The sequence below is a fragment of the Apteryx rowi genome, unplaced genomic scaffold (genome assembly GCF_003343035.1).
Source record: "Apteryx rowi isolate R43461 unplaced genomic scaffold, aptRow1 scaffold_208, whole genome shotgun sequence".
In the NCBI taxonomy this organism is placed as follows: Eukaryota; Metazoa; Chordata; class Aves; order Apterygiformes; family Apterygidae; genus Apteryx; species Apteryx rowi.
In genome coordinates this window covers 1,179,145-1,199,052 of record NW_020448397.1, presented here as the reverse complement: position 1 = coordinate 1,199,052, position 19,908 = coordinate 1,179,145, and the positions used below count along the sequence as shown (strand labels likewise).

The window sequence follows — 19,908 nt, the reverse complement described above, 5'->3', positions numbered from 1 at the left end:
GTGTTCTCCCACAGCTCAAGTCATTGAATTTTTTGGATTTCAGTTTCCTCTGTATCACGTTCTGTTGTGGTCCCTTAGTAAGACACAGAATACTGAGGAAATGGAATGTGGCAATGCATTTATCAATACTTTGATTTTTAAATCCATTAGGAAGTCCCAAAAATAATACAGCCTAGATGATACAACATTTGTTTCTCATATAAGGCTAAAACAGATGAGTTTCTGGTATTGTATAATTCTGTAACTAAATTAAAACAATACTTCCATCAATGTGAAGAAAAATCCCACGCTTTATATCTAGAATTAATGGCTAGACACTAAAACATAATCCTTGACTATTCTAAGAAGAATATACAATACTATTGCTAAGAACTTAGTACCGAAATCTACAACGTGCTCTCTCAGATCCAGCATATTATGCAACTAAGCTATTATCACTTTTCCTAAAACTTGTTCTGTCAATAACTCTCCAAATCATCAGTGCTGACATAGGAGCAAAAAAAAGGGCAGACAGGTAGCTAAAAAGATGATTATTGCAAATGCCACAGACACCCATAAGGAATTCTCCAATGTCTTCCACAGCCTAAGCTGCTAGAAAGATGAATGCCAAATTAAAACACAACAGGTATGTTAATATCCATGACCTGTCCACTAAGCAAAATTAAACTTTTCCTACTAGCTAAAATTAAAATTTAGCTGACTTTTATGGAAAATTCTTGGAGTTACTGAAGTCTACATAAAAATCTATGTGCTGAATACATATTTTTTCATAACTGAAGTGAGTTAAATATGTCAGAGTATAGATATATCCATGGGGTTTAAATAAAATAAATTATGACTATCACACAATAAAATCTGCTGGAAATGTGGTAGGTGAATTAAGATGAAGGAAGCCTACATTGTCAAAATAAGCTACATGTTATCTGTTAATATGTTTCATTGCACTTTTCAAACGTTTTGAGCCAATTCTGGACACCAGAAAAATATATGCAATTGCAGCTTATTTCCATAAAGCTAAGTATATAGAGAAATGGGGAAAAGGGTGCTTGAGGGATCTTAAGGAAGTTCCTGTGATATTTTTATTAGGGCTAGTGACCTTCAAAATATCGGGCAATTTTTAAAAAGTAAAAGAAAAAGGTATTAATCACTGAATTTGCAAAATACAAAATTGGTCTCACAGAAACTTTGACTAGATGTAAGATGAGTAGTGCTGATATAATTGCTGAATCACATATTTAAAACACACCGAGATATCTATTTCATGGTTTGAATCTAGCAAGTTTTATACATGGGATGAAATATATAATGAAGTTCATTTTAAACCTACTTACCTATGACCTTTAAAGCAAGTGATGGAAAATGTCACTGTCTGGCAATAGAAAATGTAGATTTAAATAGGTTAAACACCAATCTATTACAGAAAAAAATAATTCTTTATTCTGCATGGAAATGCATGGTGTCTAGTGGAGGGCAACAGGAAACTTACACCTAAACACGATACTGATATATAGGTTATTCATGTTAGTTCTTACACGATTTGTTTCACATTTGAGACAAAAAAATTAAAATATGTATTAATCACAAGCTTGAAAAATTTTAGAAAATTCTATAGCATTACCAAGGTACGATGAAGCCAAAACCACAAAGATATGATGGCCACACGTAATCTAAATCAACTGAGAAATACATACAATGGAGATTTTATCAAGGCAGTAAACAAATCAATATCACTTGAAGATTATATTGATAAACTATGGCATTCATATTGTGAGGTATATGACTTATACTTCAAAAAAACAACAGAAATTTCATGCTTACGCTCAAAAATGTTCCGTTCTTTGTATATTTAAACTTTATAAAGACTGTCTTGGAGAAAAGAGATAGATCCAAAATTTTAGCTGTATTCGTCCTTTAAGAAACACTCAATTTTTGCTTTTTTCAAAAGATTGAAGTCTCAGTATTCTAGCAATGTTTATAAGTTAATGCCTATCCGTCTTCTAGACCTTAACTATGTAAACAAAGTGACAAAATAGATTTTAACCATGTTTTGGAGGTATGCTTAGGTTCAGAGTGCAATGGGTTATTACAGACTGAACAGCTCATGCAGGATCATATGGCAGAGCAATAATTATCTATTCCACGTTAGACCATACAGTGCAGGAAATAACAAAGACCTCTGTTTTTTTGTGTGGAACAGAATGACTAGCCCAGAAACTTAATGGCAGATTTTACTTCTTCAAAGCACTGACATGTGAGCTGGGGCAAAGAGTAATATAACAGAATATTACAGAATATAACAGAAATATAAATCTAGAGAAAAAACAGAAATGGATGATTAAGATTTACCTTAAGTATCTGAATCATTACAGAAAAAACTACATTCCTAAAAGCAGAAATGAATTTGGAAATCTGAGTGTACTTTTGAGCTCTCAGATTCAAGTAGGTACCTCAGTCATATCCTGACTCCAAGAACAAGTGTGGACCCTTCCTATCTCTATCCCTCTTCTTCCAGCAGCTGAATTATGAATCTCTGTGGAATACATGCAATACCAGAAATTATAATACATAAAATCACATTTTCTTTTTCAAACATGCAACTTCAGTTACCATAATCTGGATGATTAAGGGCCCAAGATCCAGAAGTGCATTGTGGTAAATATCTGCAGGTCATTTTAAGGAAGTCTTTAGGGTAAGAGATATGATTATAAGACATTAGCAATAATCACCATGCACCAGCTGAAAAAAATTAATTTGCAGTCATCACCAAGGTAGTGACTAGTAACTCTATGTCAAAGCCACAAAACAGTCATCCAGAAAGAAGTTTGCCACTCTTTGAAACACAGTAGATCTAAACACAAAATTTAAATGACTTTGAAATGGGACACTGTTACAGCTATATCTATTGAATTCTTATCATTTCAAAGTTTAAAAAGTTTTCTAGAAGAATTTAAAGCCACTAAAACAGAAATGTAAAGATGGTATAAATATGATTGCACTGAAAAACGGATGTATTATTACAATGGAATGATCATCACAATGCCAGGGTGAAGACCATATATACTCAAAATCAGCTGGAGGTTTTCTCTGAATCTATCATCCATCTTCTGTGGCCAAAGTATTAATAAAAATGAAGGGCTTTCTCTTTGGTTAACTTCAAACCTGAGAGATTATACTGGGCATTAAACAAATCCATGTATAATAGAGAGATACTTCCAAATGAGGTCTGAAGCTCTCTTTTGAAATTATTTGTAATACATCTCAGGGAGTGTCTAGGTTAAATAAGAGAAGATGAATGTGAAGTCTACTATTACTTACTAGCTTAACAGGCCTTGAACAAACTAAAAAAACCCCTGTTCTGCCTATGAAGATGAACTGTGTTTCCAAAGCCAGGAAGATACTGACATGATTTCCCCCAGTCATCTAGAATCTTCCCAACAATCCACCTGCTACAGAAAACAGGTATGATCATTTCCTATCCAAAACACAATTTTTCCATATCTATCTTAAATAATTTACAGATGTGAATATCTATTCAAGGACAAGCTTCTCATATCAATATTGTCCCGTTCTAGAACAACCACTGACTCCCGAGATGCACAGAACTAGAACATACGACCACATTATTTCTAAATGTAAGTAAAAATTCCTACAGTAATTTCCAAGACATGAATATTGAAATCTATTTTAAATCATCCAATAAGTGGAACAAATATACAATAATTCAACATCTATTTCAGTGAATGATCTTCAATGAAAATGGTGTGCCACCATCCCCATGTTGATGCTAGACACAGTGAGAAGTCTAAAGAAAGGAATAGCCTTCATAAAARACTACTATTGATATTTACAAAACCAACTCATATAATAGCATTGCCTTTTCCAGGATTTGGGCATCTCAGAAACTCTAATTCATACTCAGTCTTTTAAAACACAAACCTATTACCTAAGCATCCAGAGAAAAGTAGGAGCAATGAATTGGCTCCTACTACTCAAATACAACCAATTGTAATTGATTTCTCATTCCTTTCTCTTAAGAGGACCATGGATGCTGCAGATAACTGTCAGAAAAACAGTTCTGATGAGCAATGAGGCCAGCCCCAGGGCCCTATTCTAATGCTGAGTTAACAGTTTATCTGGGTAGAAGCTTTTAAAATGAATAAAGTATTCTAACACACTGAAGCTCAGTTCCCAAGGCTTCTGTTCACCCAAGCAATTTTATAACTGCAATAGCAAAACATATACTGATTAAGACTAACTCATGAACTTCTAATTCTAGCAGAACATTCACTTTTATATATTGCCATATATGTGTATTCTGAATGCATTTTCCTGTCCTAAATTGAGTATGGTTTCTTAGCTACATCAATGTAACTTCTTCTTCCTTCCATATATGAATTGCCATAGTATACGCAGTTATAATATATATTTTATTTGTTATGGCATTAATAATTTCTTTAATGTTTAGCCATACCTTTTATCTTGGTTTTATTTAGAACACTGTATTATTTGCAGATGTTTCAATCTCTTTTTTTTCTCTTTTATATCTCATATTAAATATTCCAGGACAGGATAACCTTGATGCATGCATTCATCTCTTCACCTACAATAGGTTTTGTACAGAGCATTAATCATTGTGACTGCTAAATTAGCCTTATTAGATTGCCATTTATGTGTCTAAAAATAGCAGTGTGGTCAGAGCGCATTTTAAGCAGAAGTACATACAGAAATCTAAAATCTGTTAGAAGTTAAGTTCAGGAATTAAAACATTTTAGATAAATATCATAATATCCTCACTTCCAAATGGAATATTATGCACAGAATCAGTTTCACAAAGCTTCCCCACAACAGAATCCCTCACTTGTTTATTATTCCTACCAACCTTCCTTACATCTCTGACTTCCTTCCTACTGCATTTTCATTTTTACCTTCAAGCTCCTTTTACCCCTCGTTAGAGTAATCTCCTTTTTTGATCTCTTCTGCCTCTTCCCACCTCCCCGAGTATTTTTCCCCAATAAACTGTTTCTTTTGAGTTCCAACAATGAACTTAAGTATCTGCACCATGTGAACAGTCAGAAACACACTGCTTAAGTAGTAATACCTGAAATCGCTTAACCCGTATTCCCCTATATTTAGAGATATATTTCTATGCAAAGTCTCTTGATTAGAATCTCTAACAGTCCATTTTCTATACTGAAATATTGATGTGTGTGTGTGTGTGTGTGTGTACATCAAAATATTATTTCAGCTGCAAGCAAGAGAATAGAAATCAAAGAGCTTTGAAATGTTATTCACTGTACTATTTCTGTCAATTACAGAAAATAACTAGCTGTTGTGGAACCAAAGACAAAAGTTAAGAAATCAGAGGCTACTAGAAATATCTATAAGATTAGCAGAACTGAGATGCTTGGAATTAATTTCCTGTAGAGCATTGCAAAGGTTAAAATCGATCATTCATGTTTTGTAAATTAAATTATTTTTGGCAATTTTCATATCTCGTTTGTTTTCCCTCTCTACAGCTTCTTAGTTCATGGAGTGCTGTTAATATATTCACAACAGAGTCAGGAAATTATTACAAAATTCTTCCAGAAAATGAGCTTCAAATCACTGTTGTGAGCTTTTACCCTGAAAGCTCTGATCTTAATGCTTACTCTTATTTAATTGGAGAATTGAAATATATTACTGTGATCAGTCTGTCCACTGAAAACAGCCCAGGAAATGTTCCTAAATACTGTAGTAAGCTGAATAAAATTCTCAAACTATTTGTAAAAAGCATTATTCCACAAATAATTTTAAAATATAAATTCATTTATGTAAATCACACTCTGCTCTCAGACAATTCTCAAGCAGAGATGCAAGTGTTCATTGTATAAATTATTAGTTATGAATTATTCACCTGGCTGCATTCTCCTCCTCATTTCAAGCGAAATAACAGACTAAGCAAATCTTACAGCTGTCTCACTTCAATATAAACTTCATTATCCAACCATTTTCACTGACACTCAGTCTTTTCTGTCTCAGAGGGGATTTTAGATTCTTGTTTGGACCCATCTTGGATGGGTTCAATGGAAGATAATAATGCCCACTTCCACTGCTGACCCATAATAATAATAATAATAAAAAAATCCATAACCTACATTAAGTTATTAAATGAGCCAATACTGCAGTATAAATTACAAAATGATTTCATTTTCAAAAGTATATTCAATGACAGAAAAACCATAATTACAGCAGATAGTTAAAACCATATAGAAAAGCACCATTAAATATGCCATCTGAAGGACACTGGCAAATTGGTTTCTATTTACGTCTTTTGGTTTTATAATTCTCTCTAGATAAGGAATTATTTAAGTCTGTTTAAGGCAGCAGCAAAACAAAGAAGAAAATATAAATCAATGAAACTACAGAAGTTTATATAATATTTTTGCTACTCTTTGAAAAGAAGTCTATTTGATATTTACTTTAATAATGTGTAGACTTCTGAAGGCAAAAGTCTTTAGCTAGCGTGACACAGCTGATTTGTTTATCTATCATTAAACTTTAATGTACCATCTTTTGCTATAAGATCCTAAGTATCTTTAATGTTAGTATCACTAGAAAAGTCACTTTTGGCCTGCATGGATTCTGAGAATATTCTGTTTTGTAAGCTATAATCAGGGAGACTACTGTCTCCCTGATTCCCATCCTGCTAGTTATCACTTCATGGTTCTTAATTTTGTGTATTACATTTGTACATTTAAGGTTTCTGGAGACAGAACTTGGGTAGATATTGGGCGGATGGCATAACTGCTCCTTTTGCTATCTTAAAATACCCTCCTGAAAGAGAATGTTCCACGAGACAAGAGTCCCTTAGAAATTTTGACGCCACTGACACCCCTGAAAAGTTTGGCATAAATGTTTAGGGTCTTTTTTTAGTTTTTTTTGGTTGCTGTTTAAAATACATATGCTAAATAGGATGCAGTGGATTGAGCTTCGCAATGTATACCCTATAGTAAAACATTTCTTGGTTGGCTTTAATGCCATTCTCATTGACAAYGAAGAATGCAGAAGTTTTAAGATTCAGGTGCCTTTTTTTTAAAAAAAACACTTACATTGTACACGTTAGAGTTTTTATGGGTAAAGTACACACCTGACAAAGTTTGTGCTCATTTTTTCTTTGAGGAGATTGTTGTTTTTCTGCCTGAAAAGGCAAGACAAGATACTGAGTAAATGATGAACGAGTTCCTGCAAATATAGCCACATCAGAACCAACTATGTTAAATCATCTACCCTTCTGAAATTCATATATACAGAGGATTTTAATTTCTGTGAGAAGCAACAGAAAACATGACACATCACTCTGCATATTGAACTCACAACATTTTAAATTCAGCATCTAAGAAAAATGTGGTGATAGAGTAGTCATTTAAATTAGCTCTGCCTTAAGCTCCAAAAAGAATCTTTAGAAACTTATTTTGGTTCAAAGTAGTAATTAATATATAAGTCCAGCTAATTAGCATGGAAGTAGTGTCTTTTGTAGCACTGAATTTTCCTTTGGAGAAGTTCCCCCACCCCAAAGCAGATCAGGGTCCAGAAGAGTGAGCCTGGTTTTCTGCAAGGAGGATCATGGCTTCTAGCACACGCGTTAATCCCTGAGACTGAGGCAGAGCCACCAGCTTCAAGAAAACAGTAAAGCAGCTCCACTCTCTTGAATCCTATAATGTGACTACCACAGAATACCCATGATTTGTTATTCTTTAGCCTGGGACTTTCCGTAATAGTGATTCGTTTTACAGCATGAGGAGTTTCCCCAAAAATTTTGATACTCTAAATCCTTAAAGGAGGAAGCTGGGAATATGTGCAGCTATGTACACAACCAATCATTTGATATTAGTATGATTTTATTACATACCATAAAATAGTAAACTTTACAATAAAACTATTTCTTTCTAAACTCACAAGACTGAGAAAGAGCAGATAAAACAAACTTCCAGTCTTAACTTCATCTAAAGTAAATAAAATGGAAAATAGGCTTCAAAAATTAGATAAACACACACATACGTATAAACATACTTCTACATTGCATCAAAACATTTACAAATTTGTCTTTAAAACAGATGCTATCAAGGTTGTCAGAATTTTGCTGAATTTAGCTTTGGATTTAAAACTGAGAAGATTGAAAACAATTAAAAATGAAAACTGATTCAAAACAAAGAGAAGGCTAAAACTCTGCCTTTTCCCAGATGTATCAGAGGAGATAAGGGCAAATGTTAATTTGAGAGAAATTTCATTTTTTCTGTTTCCCGAAACTTTTGCTGGTGAACAGCCTTGTGATATATTTTCCTGCGAGCTGTGTCACTCGTGCTTTCACTCAAATTATCAGCCATGGGTACTTTTGCCATTCATACTGTAAATTGCTTGGTTTCTTCTCCCTCTCAGCTCCTCCATTTGAAAAATGATGGAGAAAGCCAGCTCTGTTAAAAGTTCTTACTTTTTTAAAGAAACATTTAAATTAAAGACATATTTATTTAATAATGTTAAGAAGATAGTACATAGCATAAAATCATTTTTGATACAAAMCCATCAACTAATTAAAACTAAAAGTTAGATTAGTTAAAAAGATTATTATCCATAGCCATATATAGATAAAAGATTCAAACACATTGTGAGATTCTTTACAAATAAAATACAGGTGATTATATCTAGAACAGAAATTGCTAGGAAGAAGTAATAATACTAGTGCTATTAGAGGTAATATTTAGAGAAGCAAAATTTTTTCAAAGCTTCTTGAATGAATGTTTAAGTCTACCACATATTTTTATGATTTTCTACTTTATGTCTCCTGAAGTATGAAAGAAAACAAGCCAAAAGAATAATTCTCCTTTACAGAATACAAATCTGATAACTTAATATGCATACAGATTTGCAACCACTGTTCACTTTAGAGGCAAAAAAGAACTATGTAAAAGGGAGGCTGGGCTTAGCTGTATCTGAAATTATATGCTAAGGAATGGAAAAATAGAAATAGGTTGAAGAGTATATTAAAGCCATAAAATGTTCCTTGCTCAAATGCATTTACATTTACAGAAATATAAAAGAAAATCTAAAATTAATTTGAGCTGAGCTAATCTCTTTCAAAGATTAAATTAATCCCTTTGAAAAGGAAAAAGTTTTGTACAAAATTATGTTTTTTACCATTAATAACTACTTCACTTGAGAATTATATGCTTATCAGAACTGTATGAACTTTTTAAAAAGATATTAATATTGATTCTAGGAGTTGCAGCTTGAAAAATCTTAACATAAGTATCATGGAAAAAAATGTGGAGAAAATACTTTGAGATAACAAGAAGAAAAGATAGTGGTGGTCATGACAGGGAGAAAAGAAATTAAAGCAGCTGTGCAAAGAGAATTTTTTTCAAACTACAGCTAATTAAAACAGCTAATCTATAATGAGCGCAGAACTAGCAAATACAATGTAGTTAGTCTTTCGAAAGGATGTTTTTAAAMGTATTTTTAAAAGTACTACTTTTTTAAGGAGAACTGAAATCTACATTACAGGAAAACCCCTTATAGGTGTAAGGCAGTAAGTAAGGTATATATTTAGGTGGTCAGTTAACTGCAAATGGGAAGGCTGAGATCAAAGTATATTGCATGGTTAAATAACAGTGTCACCAATGTTCCTTCTAAACCAATTCCTAATATGCAGAGAAATGAAGACAAATCATATTTAGCAGTCACCAGATGGAAGAGATGTTCATCTCACCTAACTTTAGAATATCTGCATCTGAATTCAGCACCCACAGCCAAGGAATCATTTTACAGACAATGGAAAAAAACAATTAGGTAGTTGGATGCAATTCATTTCAACCTCACAGAGACATGGAAATTAGGTCAGAGGAACGAGCCTTTGAAGTGCCTCTTCCTTTCCACCAACCATAAAGAGAGTTTAGACAACTGCATCATTTGTAGATATCTACATGAAAAAAATGTGGAAGAAAGGCACGGAAAAAACACTTGGCAGAATAAGTTCTGCATTAAAGAAGGCAACACGTTACCGTCATGCAGAAGCTAATTAAGACTATATTCGACATTGGTACAACTGTGTAGCAAGTCCCAATCATGACAGCAGCTTCAGAACCATAAATTAAGATAAGCCATAAGGCAACTAAGACAATTGAAAAATAACATCTGAAAAGGAACAAAACAGGAAGCTGTGAAATTTTACAGAAAATATGTCTTTCCTATTCAGGTTTAGAGATAATGTTTAYAAATTGCAAATCCGTGCATGCAGTGGTGAATTCTGAAGTATTTATAGCATCTCATGGCCCTTGAAAATGGGCAATTTCTGTCTTTTTAATGTACAACAGCAGTCCAAAAAAAGGGAAAAAATTGCTTACCTCTGGTAAGTAATCTGAAATATTGTAGTAGGGCAATGACTCAATTAAGACAGAAATAACACAGAAGAAGATATTATAAAGTGTGAGATGTTCTTGCTTGACATGAATTTGGGTACTTAATTTAAGAAGAGTTAACATAAGCAGATAACAGTCTGAAAAAATCTATAAAATAAATGGAGATTTAAGGGTTTCATTCCAAGACTACATCTATACATTACTCAGTTTAGAAAAGAAAAAATACACTCCCCTAGGAAAAGAAATAATAAATAAAAGTACATAAAAAGATCAGTAAAGTACGCCTGAATTTGATGATTCACGCTCTTGAATTATGCATCACTGCCTGCAAGCCATACCTCCAATCTGCATTGCAATCACTAAAATAATCATTTTTTAATTAAGTTTGAGATAAGGGAGTTGAAGCCTTACTTTTCCACTCCTGCAGACCTAAAAACCTTCTTACCCCAACATCTACATCAGCATCTAAAAATTTGGGGAACTTTTGTTTGATATTTTACTTGTGGTAATGTTCAGAAATAACTATCTGTGTCACTGTTCACAATATCAAAAAGGGATTTCACAAGAGCACTCACTAAAGAGATCAAGCAACTCCACCTCTCAGATTCATTTAATCGGTCTCCCTGACGATGATCAAACACAATATTGTAGCAGCTTATGCTCATTTAACATTTCGAAGATTGTTTTTCTTTCCTCATTCCCCACAGCCATATGGATTAGAAACTCATTTATTTCTCTTTGTTATGAAAACACAGTCTGAAGCAGAAGCATGTAGCAAATTCAAAAAGAAGGATAATTATGCAACAAGTAAGCCACTGCATAATCTCATTATACCATAGATGGAGTTTGACAATAACAGAGTGACAAGAACATTTAGAATTAAAAGTCAACAAAATTAAAATGCATAAAATGAAATACATTTTAACATAATGTTTAACTGCAGCAAGAAGCAGCTGAAGCCCAAAGCTTAGTAAACTTGAAAAATGAATCCACTCTTCATATGCATAAAACAAAGACAGAAGTAACACTTGAGAGGATAAAATCACAGCCTTTAGTCCAGGCTGATAATCACTGTGGATCAAGGAAAGCTGCAACTGTGGTGTAAAACTATCATTCAGGGTTCTGTGTGGATTTTGGACATTGTCTATGAGGTATTGAGAATCCTCCACTCTCACTAAACTTCATAGGAATAGAAGGAGATGAGCATGCCCAGGCTTATTAATTATTATTAGCTACAAAGTTAATAGGAGTTAAATAGATTGGAACATCAGAAATTAGATTCTGAATTACAGAGGAACAACAATAAAAATCTATATTAATTGGTTCTTGCTGATTATTTACTTTTTTTTAATAAACCCATGGATTTATTTGGTTTAGATTTTGATTTCTTTGTGTTGCTTCTTTTTCTCTCTAAAATCAGATTAAACAGTCCAGAAAAATAAAGCACATAGTGTTATTTTTTTTCTCTAATTAAAAAAACAAGTTTAACACACTGGCATAAATACTTTGGGAAAATAACCTTACCATACATAATAAAAGAGATTTTTAGTCTTCAGAACATATCCTTGTGGCTCTTAATGGAATAATGCTAAGGCTAGGTTTTTGCTGTTTGTTTGCTTTTTAAAGCCCTTTATCTTGTCAAAAGCTAAATTAGGTTTTATATTTAATTATTTACTTTAAACACTTTCAGTGTTGCTCTTTACATTCCACTGGTTTGCTTGATATATGCTTGCAACAATACACAGAACAAGTACTTTTACTCTTCCACTGAAACCTAATTCCCATTATTAAAGGAACGTACCCAAATGCTTTCTTCTTGACGATACTGCTTCCAGTTTCTTCCACTGTCGCTGAACATCAGCAGGTAGCTTGTTACCCAGTCGGAACTCCCATATCCACCCTGAGTAGCAACAGCAGTAACCTCCGTTCGTTCACCAAGATCAATCTGAAGCCACTGATATTTATTGGACACAAATGGAGACCAACCACCAGCACCTTAAAAGGGACAAAAAAAACTACTGAAATTTATTACTTATAGAAGCAAGTTAACACAAAACTTGTACGTGCAAAAATGAATGATTCAAGCTGCACCAAATCTGGCTTGATACTACCTGTCAATTAGCGTAAAAATTGATATGTATTACATGGATGTATGTAGCCATTTAAAACTATTAAAAGTCAGAGTGAATTTGCTTTACTCCTTATCTCGCTCTAAAATTCACTTTTGTTATGGATTCTTCTGAGTAATTTTTATTCAATTTGGCAATGCTCTTCAAGTTAACAATGCAGAATTTTATTTATTTGTTGTATACATCTCAATTTCTGTTACCTCCCATGGGCTAGATGACCTGTTGAGGTTCCTTCCAACCTGAATGATTCTGTGTGATTTTGTGTTCCACAAGGGCAGAATATACAAATTTATATATGAAGCAAGAAAGCACAATTAGATGATAAATTTACAGGTCCCTCTTAAAATGACCAATTTGTACACAAAACAATAAAAGAGTATGAGGTCTGCACATGCATACTTTCAATCAGGAGACCAACTCATGGAGATAAAGTTAAGCCTTTATGTGAGTGGTAGCAAGGCCAGGACCTTATTCCTGCATTTGATCAACACTGCCGTTTATGGAACTAAATAATAAAGTTTCCTTAATCAGCAGAATAAGTGATTTTAAAGGGGAAGCCAAAATTGCAGATGTTTAACCCCAAATGCATAAACTCCTACAGTATTTTAAGTACTGCTGCCTCATGCATGCGTGTCCAGGTCTTCACTTGCCTTCTGAAGTGAAACAGCCTCCTAATGCAACTCAGCACCAAATGCGCTGTATTAGCTTACATACTACAGCGGCAACATATTTCTAGCAGCATATTCACTACCGCAAAATCTAGGCAGACAAACAGCGCCCACCACGAGTTTTCTCTCTGGGAAGGGGCTGCTGATGTTCTTGAGCTTTCTCAAATGGTGGTCCCAGGGAATCCCGGCCTGTTTGGCCTCTTCCCTGGAAACAGTACAAGGTACATGTAAGGAGTAAAAGTAATAATGCAAAAGGAATATGACCTTGAATTTAAGACAATCGCAGATTTTTAAGGCAAACAACTTGGAAAAAAATTCTGGTCCTCCTCTCAGGTAAATTCAGTTCTTCATGAAAGCATCCTCTTTGGGGCCACTGAGAAGTTCCCCCACAATCAGCACCTAAAAGCCTCCATTCGCCCTGTGCCCACCTCTGCATAGCCGCCCTTGCCAACGTCAGCGCTTTCGGCAGTGCCACCTCCCAGCAGGCGAGTGTGGCATCCGGCCCAACAAAGGGGGCTGGTGCCCCCATGGGGGAGGCGACAGGCCACTGTTTGGGGCAGCATCCCCATGACCCCAGCCAACCAGGGCATCAGGACTGCCTTCCCACCAACAGGTCATAACGGCCCATGCCGTCTCGTGCCACGAAAATCAATTCTCCCTTACTGCAGCTTGCTGCAAGTGGGCTAGATCCTGTTTAAAATGCAAGGCCAAGCAGTTGCAGTGAGGTTGGTCAGAACTGCCAAAAGGCATCTTCCTTCACAGCCAGTAGACTGGACAGGAAATTAGGGATTATGAGAACTATACAAAGTGGCAAACCAGTGTGAATACAGAATGAACTCCAGTAATAAATTCCCTTCATTCAAGCCATAATCACTGTTAAGTACCAACATATGTCTCATCATTCTCTAAGCAAGTCATATAACTTGCAAGGACTTTTAATTGCAAACTAGAGTTGATCAAAACATTTCCATGAAAAACCTCAATWTCCCATTAGAATTACTAAATGACATTTAGTCTTCAGAAATTTTCAATTTTCTGTCAAAGAAAATAATTCTTTTTTCTAAAGGTCTACAAATACTGTCCAAAGCAGTCAATTTATGAAAATACTGAATGTTAGAGAAACATTTACAAATTCTAGCTGTCTTTTCTTATGAACCTCTGCTGCTTCCTTTAATTCAGTCAGGGACTTGGAAATTTAGCAGGAGATTCATCATTTGACATCTGCCCAATATAAATTAGTCAAAATTAAATCAGTGACAAATTTCACATGCTCACACTTACTTTCTTTGAAGGCTCCACTAATATTTCCCATGCTCTGTGTTGAAATACAGGAAGCCAAACAAGRCTTCCTTTAATGTTATTGCTTCGGAAGGAACAAGCAATACCATCTCCCCAGCAGTTTCACTGCTTGCATCTAAATTGCTATGTTGCAAAGTCCCCAACCTCAGCTTTGCATCCGCAGGGTTTCACTCTTCAGCAGCTGTGCAGAGCAATCTGGCAGTATTAGACATGCAGGAATTGGGAGCCCCCAGCCCTGGAGGTTAAACACCAGGCTTCAGGTATGCAAACGTCCACATCCTCCCGCCTCGCTCACGCTGAATGTGCTGCCGCATATCACACAAGACCAGGCAGCTTAACTCTCACAGCCAAGACCTTGGTTCATGCCCCAGCATTTTCAGGCACACACTGCCCTGCCGTGCAGTGATATCCCCAGCCCTGCCATTCAAAATGCTGTGTCACTGTGGTAAATCAGGTGATAGTTTTGAACTTTTCAACTGCGAGGGGGGCACTGTGGAGCCAGCAGGAGTCCACAGGCAGCCTGTGCTGAGAACATAATTTTTAAAGCTCATCTGCAAAAGTCATTTTCACTTGGAGACTGCAAAATATTATCTAGAATGAAGTGCAGCAAGACACACWCAAAAATGTCTGAAAAAGTCAAAGCTGTGCTATGGTAGCATTATCTGCTGAGGTAGGTACTTCTGCCTTTAGTACCACATTTCCCAGAAAGTTCCCTCAAGGCAAGCCATGAGGAAGCCTATCCCCCTCACCATACTGCATGCACAGACACACAGACATCTGATACCAGGGACAGCCAGTCTGGGAAGCGCAATACACATGCAGCCCCAGATGTGCTAAGCTGGCCCTCCGCCAAGGAATGCCACATGAGAATCAAACGGCCATCGAGCAGAGGCAGCAGGACACCCCGAAGATCTGCGTGCAGCCACAGCCCAGCTTGGATCACCACTCAGCCACTGCAGCCCGCCTTGTCCAGCGGCGCAGCGTGGCACTGCCCCACTTCTGTACCATGCCTGCCCCTGCTTCCTTTTTGCTGTATCTTCTGCCCTTGCAGCAAGATTAATGTGAACACCAAACTGTTGTGTTTGGCAGGACCTTTTTTGTTGTATCGTACACTTGGACATGGCAATGCATGGAAGCCAGGGGCACAATGGATGTCAGAAGGATCTTGCAAAGAAACCTGAAAGGTCTGTCAGATATACGTGCCGTGCCACTTAGATATGTCTGGGGAGGTCTGCAGAGGCCCAGAAGTGTCTGCATGGGGATGCAGATATTGCATGTGTTGTTCAAGACCGTGCCAAAATGCACAAACACCAGGGACTGAAGTAAGATTTACAAGAAAAACATAGCCTTACCGTTTCTAAACTTTTTGAATGATTGACTTTGCAATCTCAATAGAAATCTTAATTCTCAAGCTTTGCTTTCTGCCAGTGTCACATATAACATACATTTTCTTCAATCGCCTTTCACTGTATTTCCAATAGCCACCGATAAAGCATCTTTCCCTCTTATGAATTAACAACAAATCAGAAAAATCATTTTCACAGGGGAGACAATTTACATCTACAGTTTTGGGTTTTTTTGAACTTTGTCTCAGGAGGTGTTTAACCTTCATTTTCCCCTGCCCCTTGAGATTTTTTGCATACGCTATGCCAAAATTCTAGAGTCGGGCTGCAAAAGCATAAGGAGTTTCATGCTTGACTTCTGTTCAAAAGCAAGCATTAAATAGTTGCTCTTTATTGAAGAACTGCCTGACTAAAGTAATAAATAATGCATGTTGGTTCTACTTAACATGTCAAATCTTCCTATTTTAACTTTTTTTTTTAATATAAACATCTGAAAAAATATATAAACCCCTCAAATATATTGTAATTTTTTAAAAATACATTAACTTACTGAACACATCCAGCATCTGCAGACCTTTTTCTGAAGTACTGAATATTTCTCTTAACTCCTAAACTTCTGTTTTTCAGTTTCACTTTGCTAGCAACTTGCCAGCCTGCCTTGATGGTYGACAAGTAAATGGAGTGACTAGGGTTACTGGGAGGCAGAGACAAAATCAAATAGCATCGTTTCCATCAGTCACTGACACACTGATATATCAGTATGTACTAATAGAGAAACAAACTCCTACCTTAGATATAATATTTGTGAATAAGTTGATTATTAAATGATGGGAAATGCTGTTTTCTAAATTTTTGACCTATCTAATGCTTTAAAAAGTACCTTAAAATTGATTCACTTGTAATAGATTTAAAATCTAAGAAGTCATGCATATTACATTCTTCAATGTTATAACATCCATTTTCAATTCAGTTTAATGGCAATTTATTGGGGTATCCCATTCACCTGACTAAAGCACTGACCAATGCTTTTCTGCAGAAGCTATATAGGGAGGTGTTACTCATTAGAACAATCAACTTGGAGTTTAGTGAACAATTTCCTTGGCACTTAAGTTGTTCAGCTATAAACAAGAGTATATTCCTATAATCTGTCTCCTGGATACAGACAGTAAGCTCACAGGAGAGGACCTGCTCTCCTTCAGACTGCTTGTGTCTCCAGAAGAGTTTCATTCTTATGTGCTTCACATATACTTTAAAGACTATGAGATGATTTTCTTTACTTCTGCAAGTGAAATATCCTCTGTCCTCCCCCACTGAACACCAATATAAATGAATCATAATGCTGAGTGGGCATTAGTTCCTCATCCTGACTCATGTTTGCTAGCGTAAGTGTTTTAAGGCATGTATTTTAATAATTTCTCAGTATGGCAATACCATTATGATTAAAGCACTAAAAATAGAAAAATTAGCAGAGTTAGCAAGTGGCTACCAAGAAGAAAACTGGACATGACTGAGGAAAAGGCCCAAAACTTCAAAACCATGACAGAAAATAGCTAAATAGTCTTACAGTGGATTTGGAAGGTTAGTAGAACTATGGAGTCTGGATTCAAATTATATTTACTATAGTTAAAACTTAACCTTGCTGGCAGAGAATTTATTAAGTGATGCTTAAGCTTTCTAACCTGGCACTCTGTGGTCATCAGACTGTTAGGCATCTTCTGCTTCATTTAAAAATCTCTGAACAATAGAGAAGAGAAACTGATATAAAGATTCCCCCACTGGGTAACCCCAAGATTCCCCCTCTGCTTGTTTATCCTACTATATGGCTTCCCTTTGCTATATTATGCAAGCTACAAAATAGCTGAAACTGGAACATGCATCAACACCAGCTTCTCCACATGCAATTCATTATACCATTTAGCTAACACCACTTTCAATTTTGGTCTATTTTTGCATATTTAATCAAAATAATGGCAAGCAATGTGTATAAGTAAAAATCCAGACTTAAACTAACACACATTGTAAAGGATGCTTTTCTTTGATTAACTAAGCTGTATTTCCCATGTGGATCATTTAACAGAAGCTGATTTTAATTTGAAGTCAATAAAGTTGCATGAGGGATGAATTTGGCTGCACATATTACAAAGAAGATTTTCTACATGCAAGCAATTGACAACTGAGGCCTCCTGTGCTTAGAAAAGTCAAATGAAGTGTGTTACAACATCAAAAAAAGACCAAAATATCAAAATGTAGTGTTATTTGCCTTTTCAACCTGAAAAGCAAGTCATCCTCTTTCACAAATGAAGATTTATGAGACTGTAGGCTAACAATGTAAGTAAACAATGCAAGGTTTTTATTCTACAAAAGTTTATTGATTGATGATGGCAGGGGGAGAAGAGGATGAATATTGGGATTGGTCCAGTTCTACTCTTGAATAAGGCAGTCTAAGAAATACAGCTCATACAGTTCGGAACTCCCACTTATATACACTAACAAAGTGCAAGAAAAGTAACTCTCAGGCAGGACGTAAGTGGTCAAAGATGTTAAAGAAGGCAAACTGTATCAGTAAATTGGCAAATTTGTCAGGAAGGAGTACGCAGAAGCTGGTGCAGCAATGCTGTTCTAAGTCATACCTCAGTGATAAAAGACATGAACCTAAGCATCAAAAAATTAATCCCTGGACAAACTATAACAAGTAAAATTGAGAGGAGGATCAAGGACCTTGAGCCATTGAACTGAGAATCTGCTTTGGACATGCAAAGAAGGAGGCAGAGAGAGACTGCTAGATCTGAAGCCAACTCTGAAGTCAATGCTCCATATATAAAATTGCAGCATGGTGTTTTTCAATCACATTTGATAACTGCATCATCCTTTGCCTTTGATCTAAGCAAAATCCTATTGTTTCCCATCAGATTATTTTCAGAACTCAAAAGTCTTTCTAATTTTCATATATTATCTGTATTTAAGACTCTCAGACAAAACAGAGTCAATTCTGTGACCTAAAACAGCAAAAGGACATTCAGCGCAGTAATTCTCTGCTCCTGAATAAGGGTCATCATTGCCTAAAGAAAGGATGGTATCTACCTGGTCCCTGAACAACCTTAATGTTTTTRTCTCTGCAGTATCATGTATTATTTTAAGCTGGTGAGTATAACAGGTACGTTGTGTTCCTGTAAATTGAGAAAACAAATAAATACGTCTTTATTTAAAGATCACTAAAACAATAGGCACAACTACAAAATTGTATTCCAGGAGTATACCTGCTTCATAATTTGAAACAAATAAGTAATGGAGAGAGGAAGGAACTTAATCATTTCTGAATATAAATCTCATTTGAATGAGTAAGATTTTGATGGCAACTGCATGTGCATAAGAGAAAGGGAATGAATTTTCTACATGAAGGAGACAGATTACTCATTTGAGAAACACTAAATGCAGTTGTGACCTACTACTTTATCAGTGTATAAAAAGACTCCACGGCTGGCCTGAATTCAGTGTCATGGGTCAGTATTCTTGCATAACTGGACTCAGGAGAAACCCACTGTCTCAAGTGACCCAAGTCTTTATCACTTTCCACTGATTTTAATAGTGCTTAAATTGAAGTTAGGAACCCAAGTGCTGTGTCCTAACTATCAAGAAAAAACAGTAACCTAAGAAATACTCTTATATTTATGCATGGCTTCTGAGCCGTAATGGAATGATCCTGGTCTTTATCTTTATATGTTACAAACTGATGGAGAACTTTCATATAGGTTAAACTCAATATATACTAAGACCTTCCGAATAACTGAAACACAAAAAGAAATTCTGAATATGACCAAAGAATCAATATGCAATCTCTCCTTCACAGAAATCTTCAGAATGGTATCCTCCTTTAAGAATATGTATCTCTCTCTATTATGTTAAAACTAGATTTTATTTAGTTATGAAAACTCTGGAGGACTTGAATACCACCCAATCTTTCCCAACATATGAACCAACAGTTTCTGGGTTGTTATAGGGATTCTTGTCCRGGTTTCAGAAATATTGTGACTAGACAACTAAAATGTGCCTTTTTGATGGCCTGGTATTTGGAAAAATC

General features: G+C 35.6%; 1 protein-coding gene across 1 annotated transcript in view; it reads right to left on the bottom strand.

Annotated features, from left to right (window-relative positions):
* The window catches only part of LOC112965249 (contactin-associated protein-like 4), a 233,587-nt gene that overhangs the window by 144,671 nt on the left and 69,008 nt on the right, over positions 1 to 19,908 (bottom strand). The window contains exon 3 of the mRNA XM_026064067.1: positions 12,193 to 12,386. Within this exon, the coding sequence (XP_025919852.1) occupies positions 12,193 to 12,386 (194 nt within the window). The remainder of the gene's footprint in view (positions 1 to 12,192; positions 12,387 to 19,908) is intronic.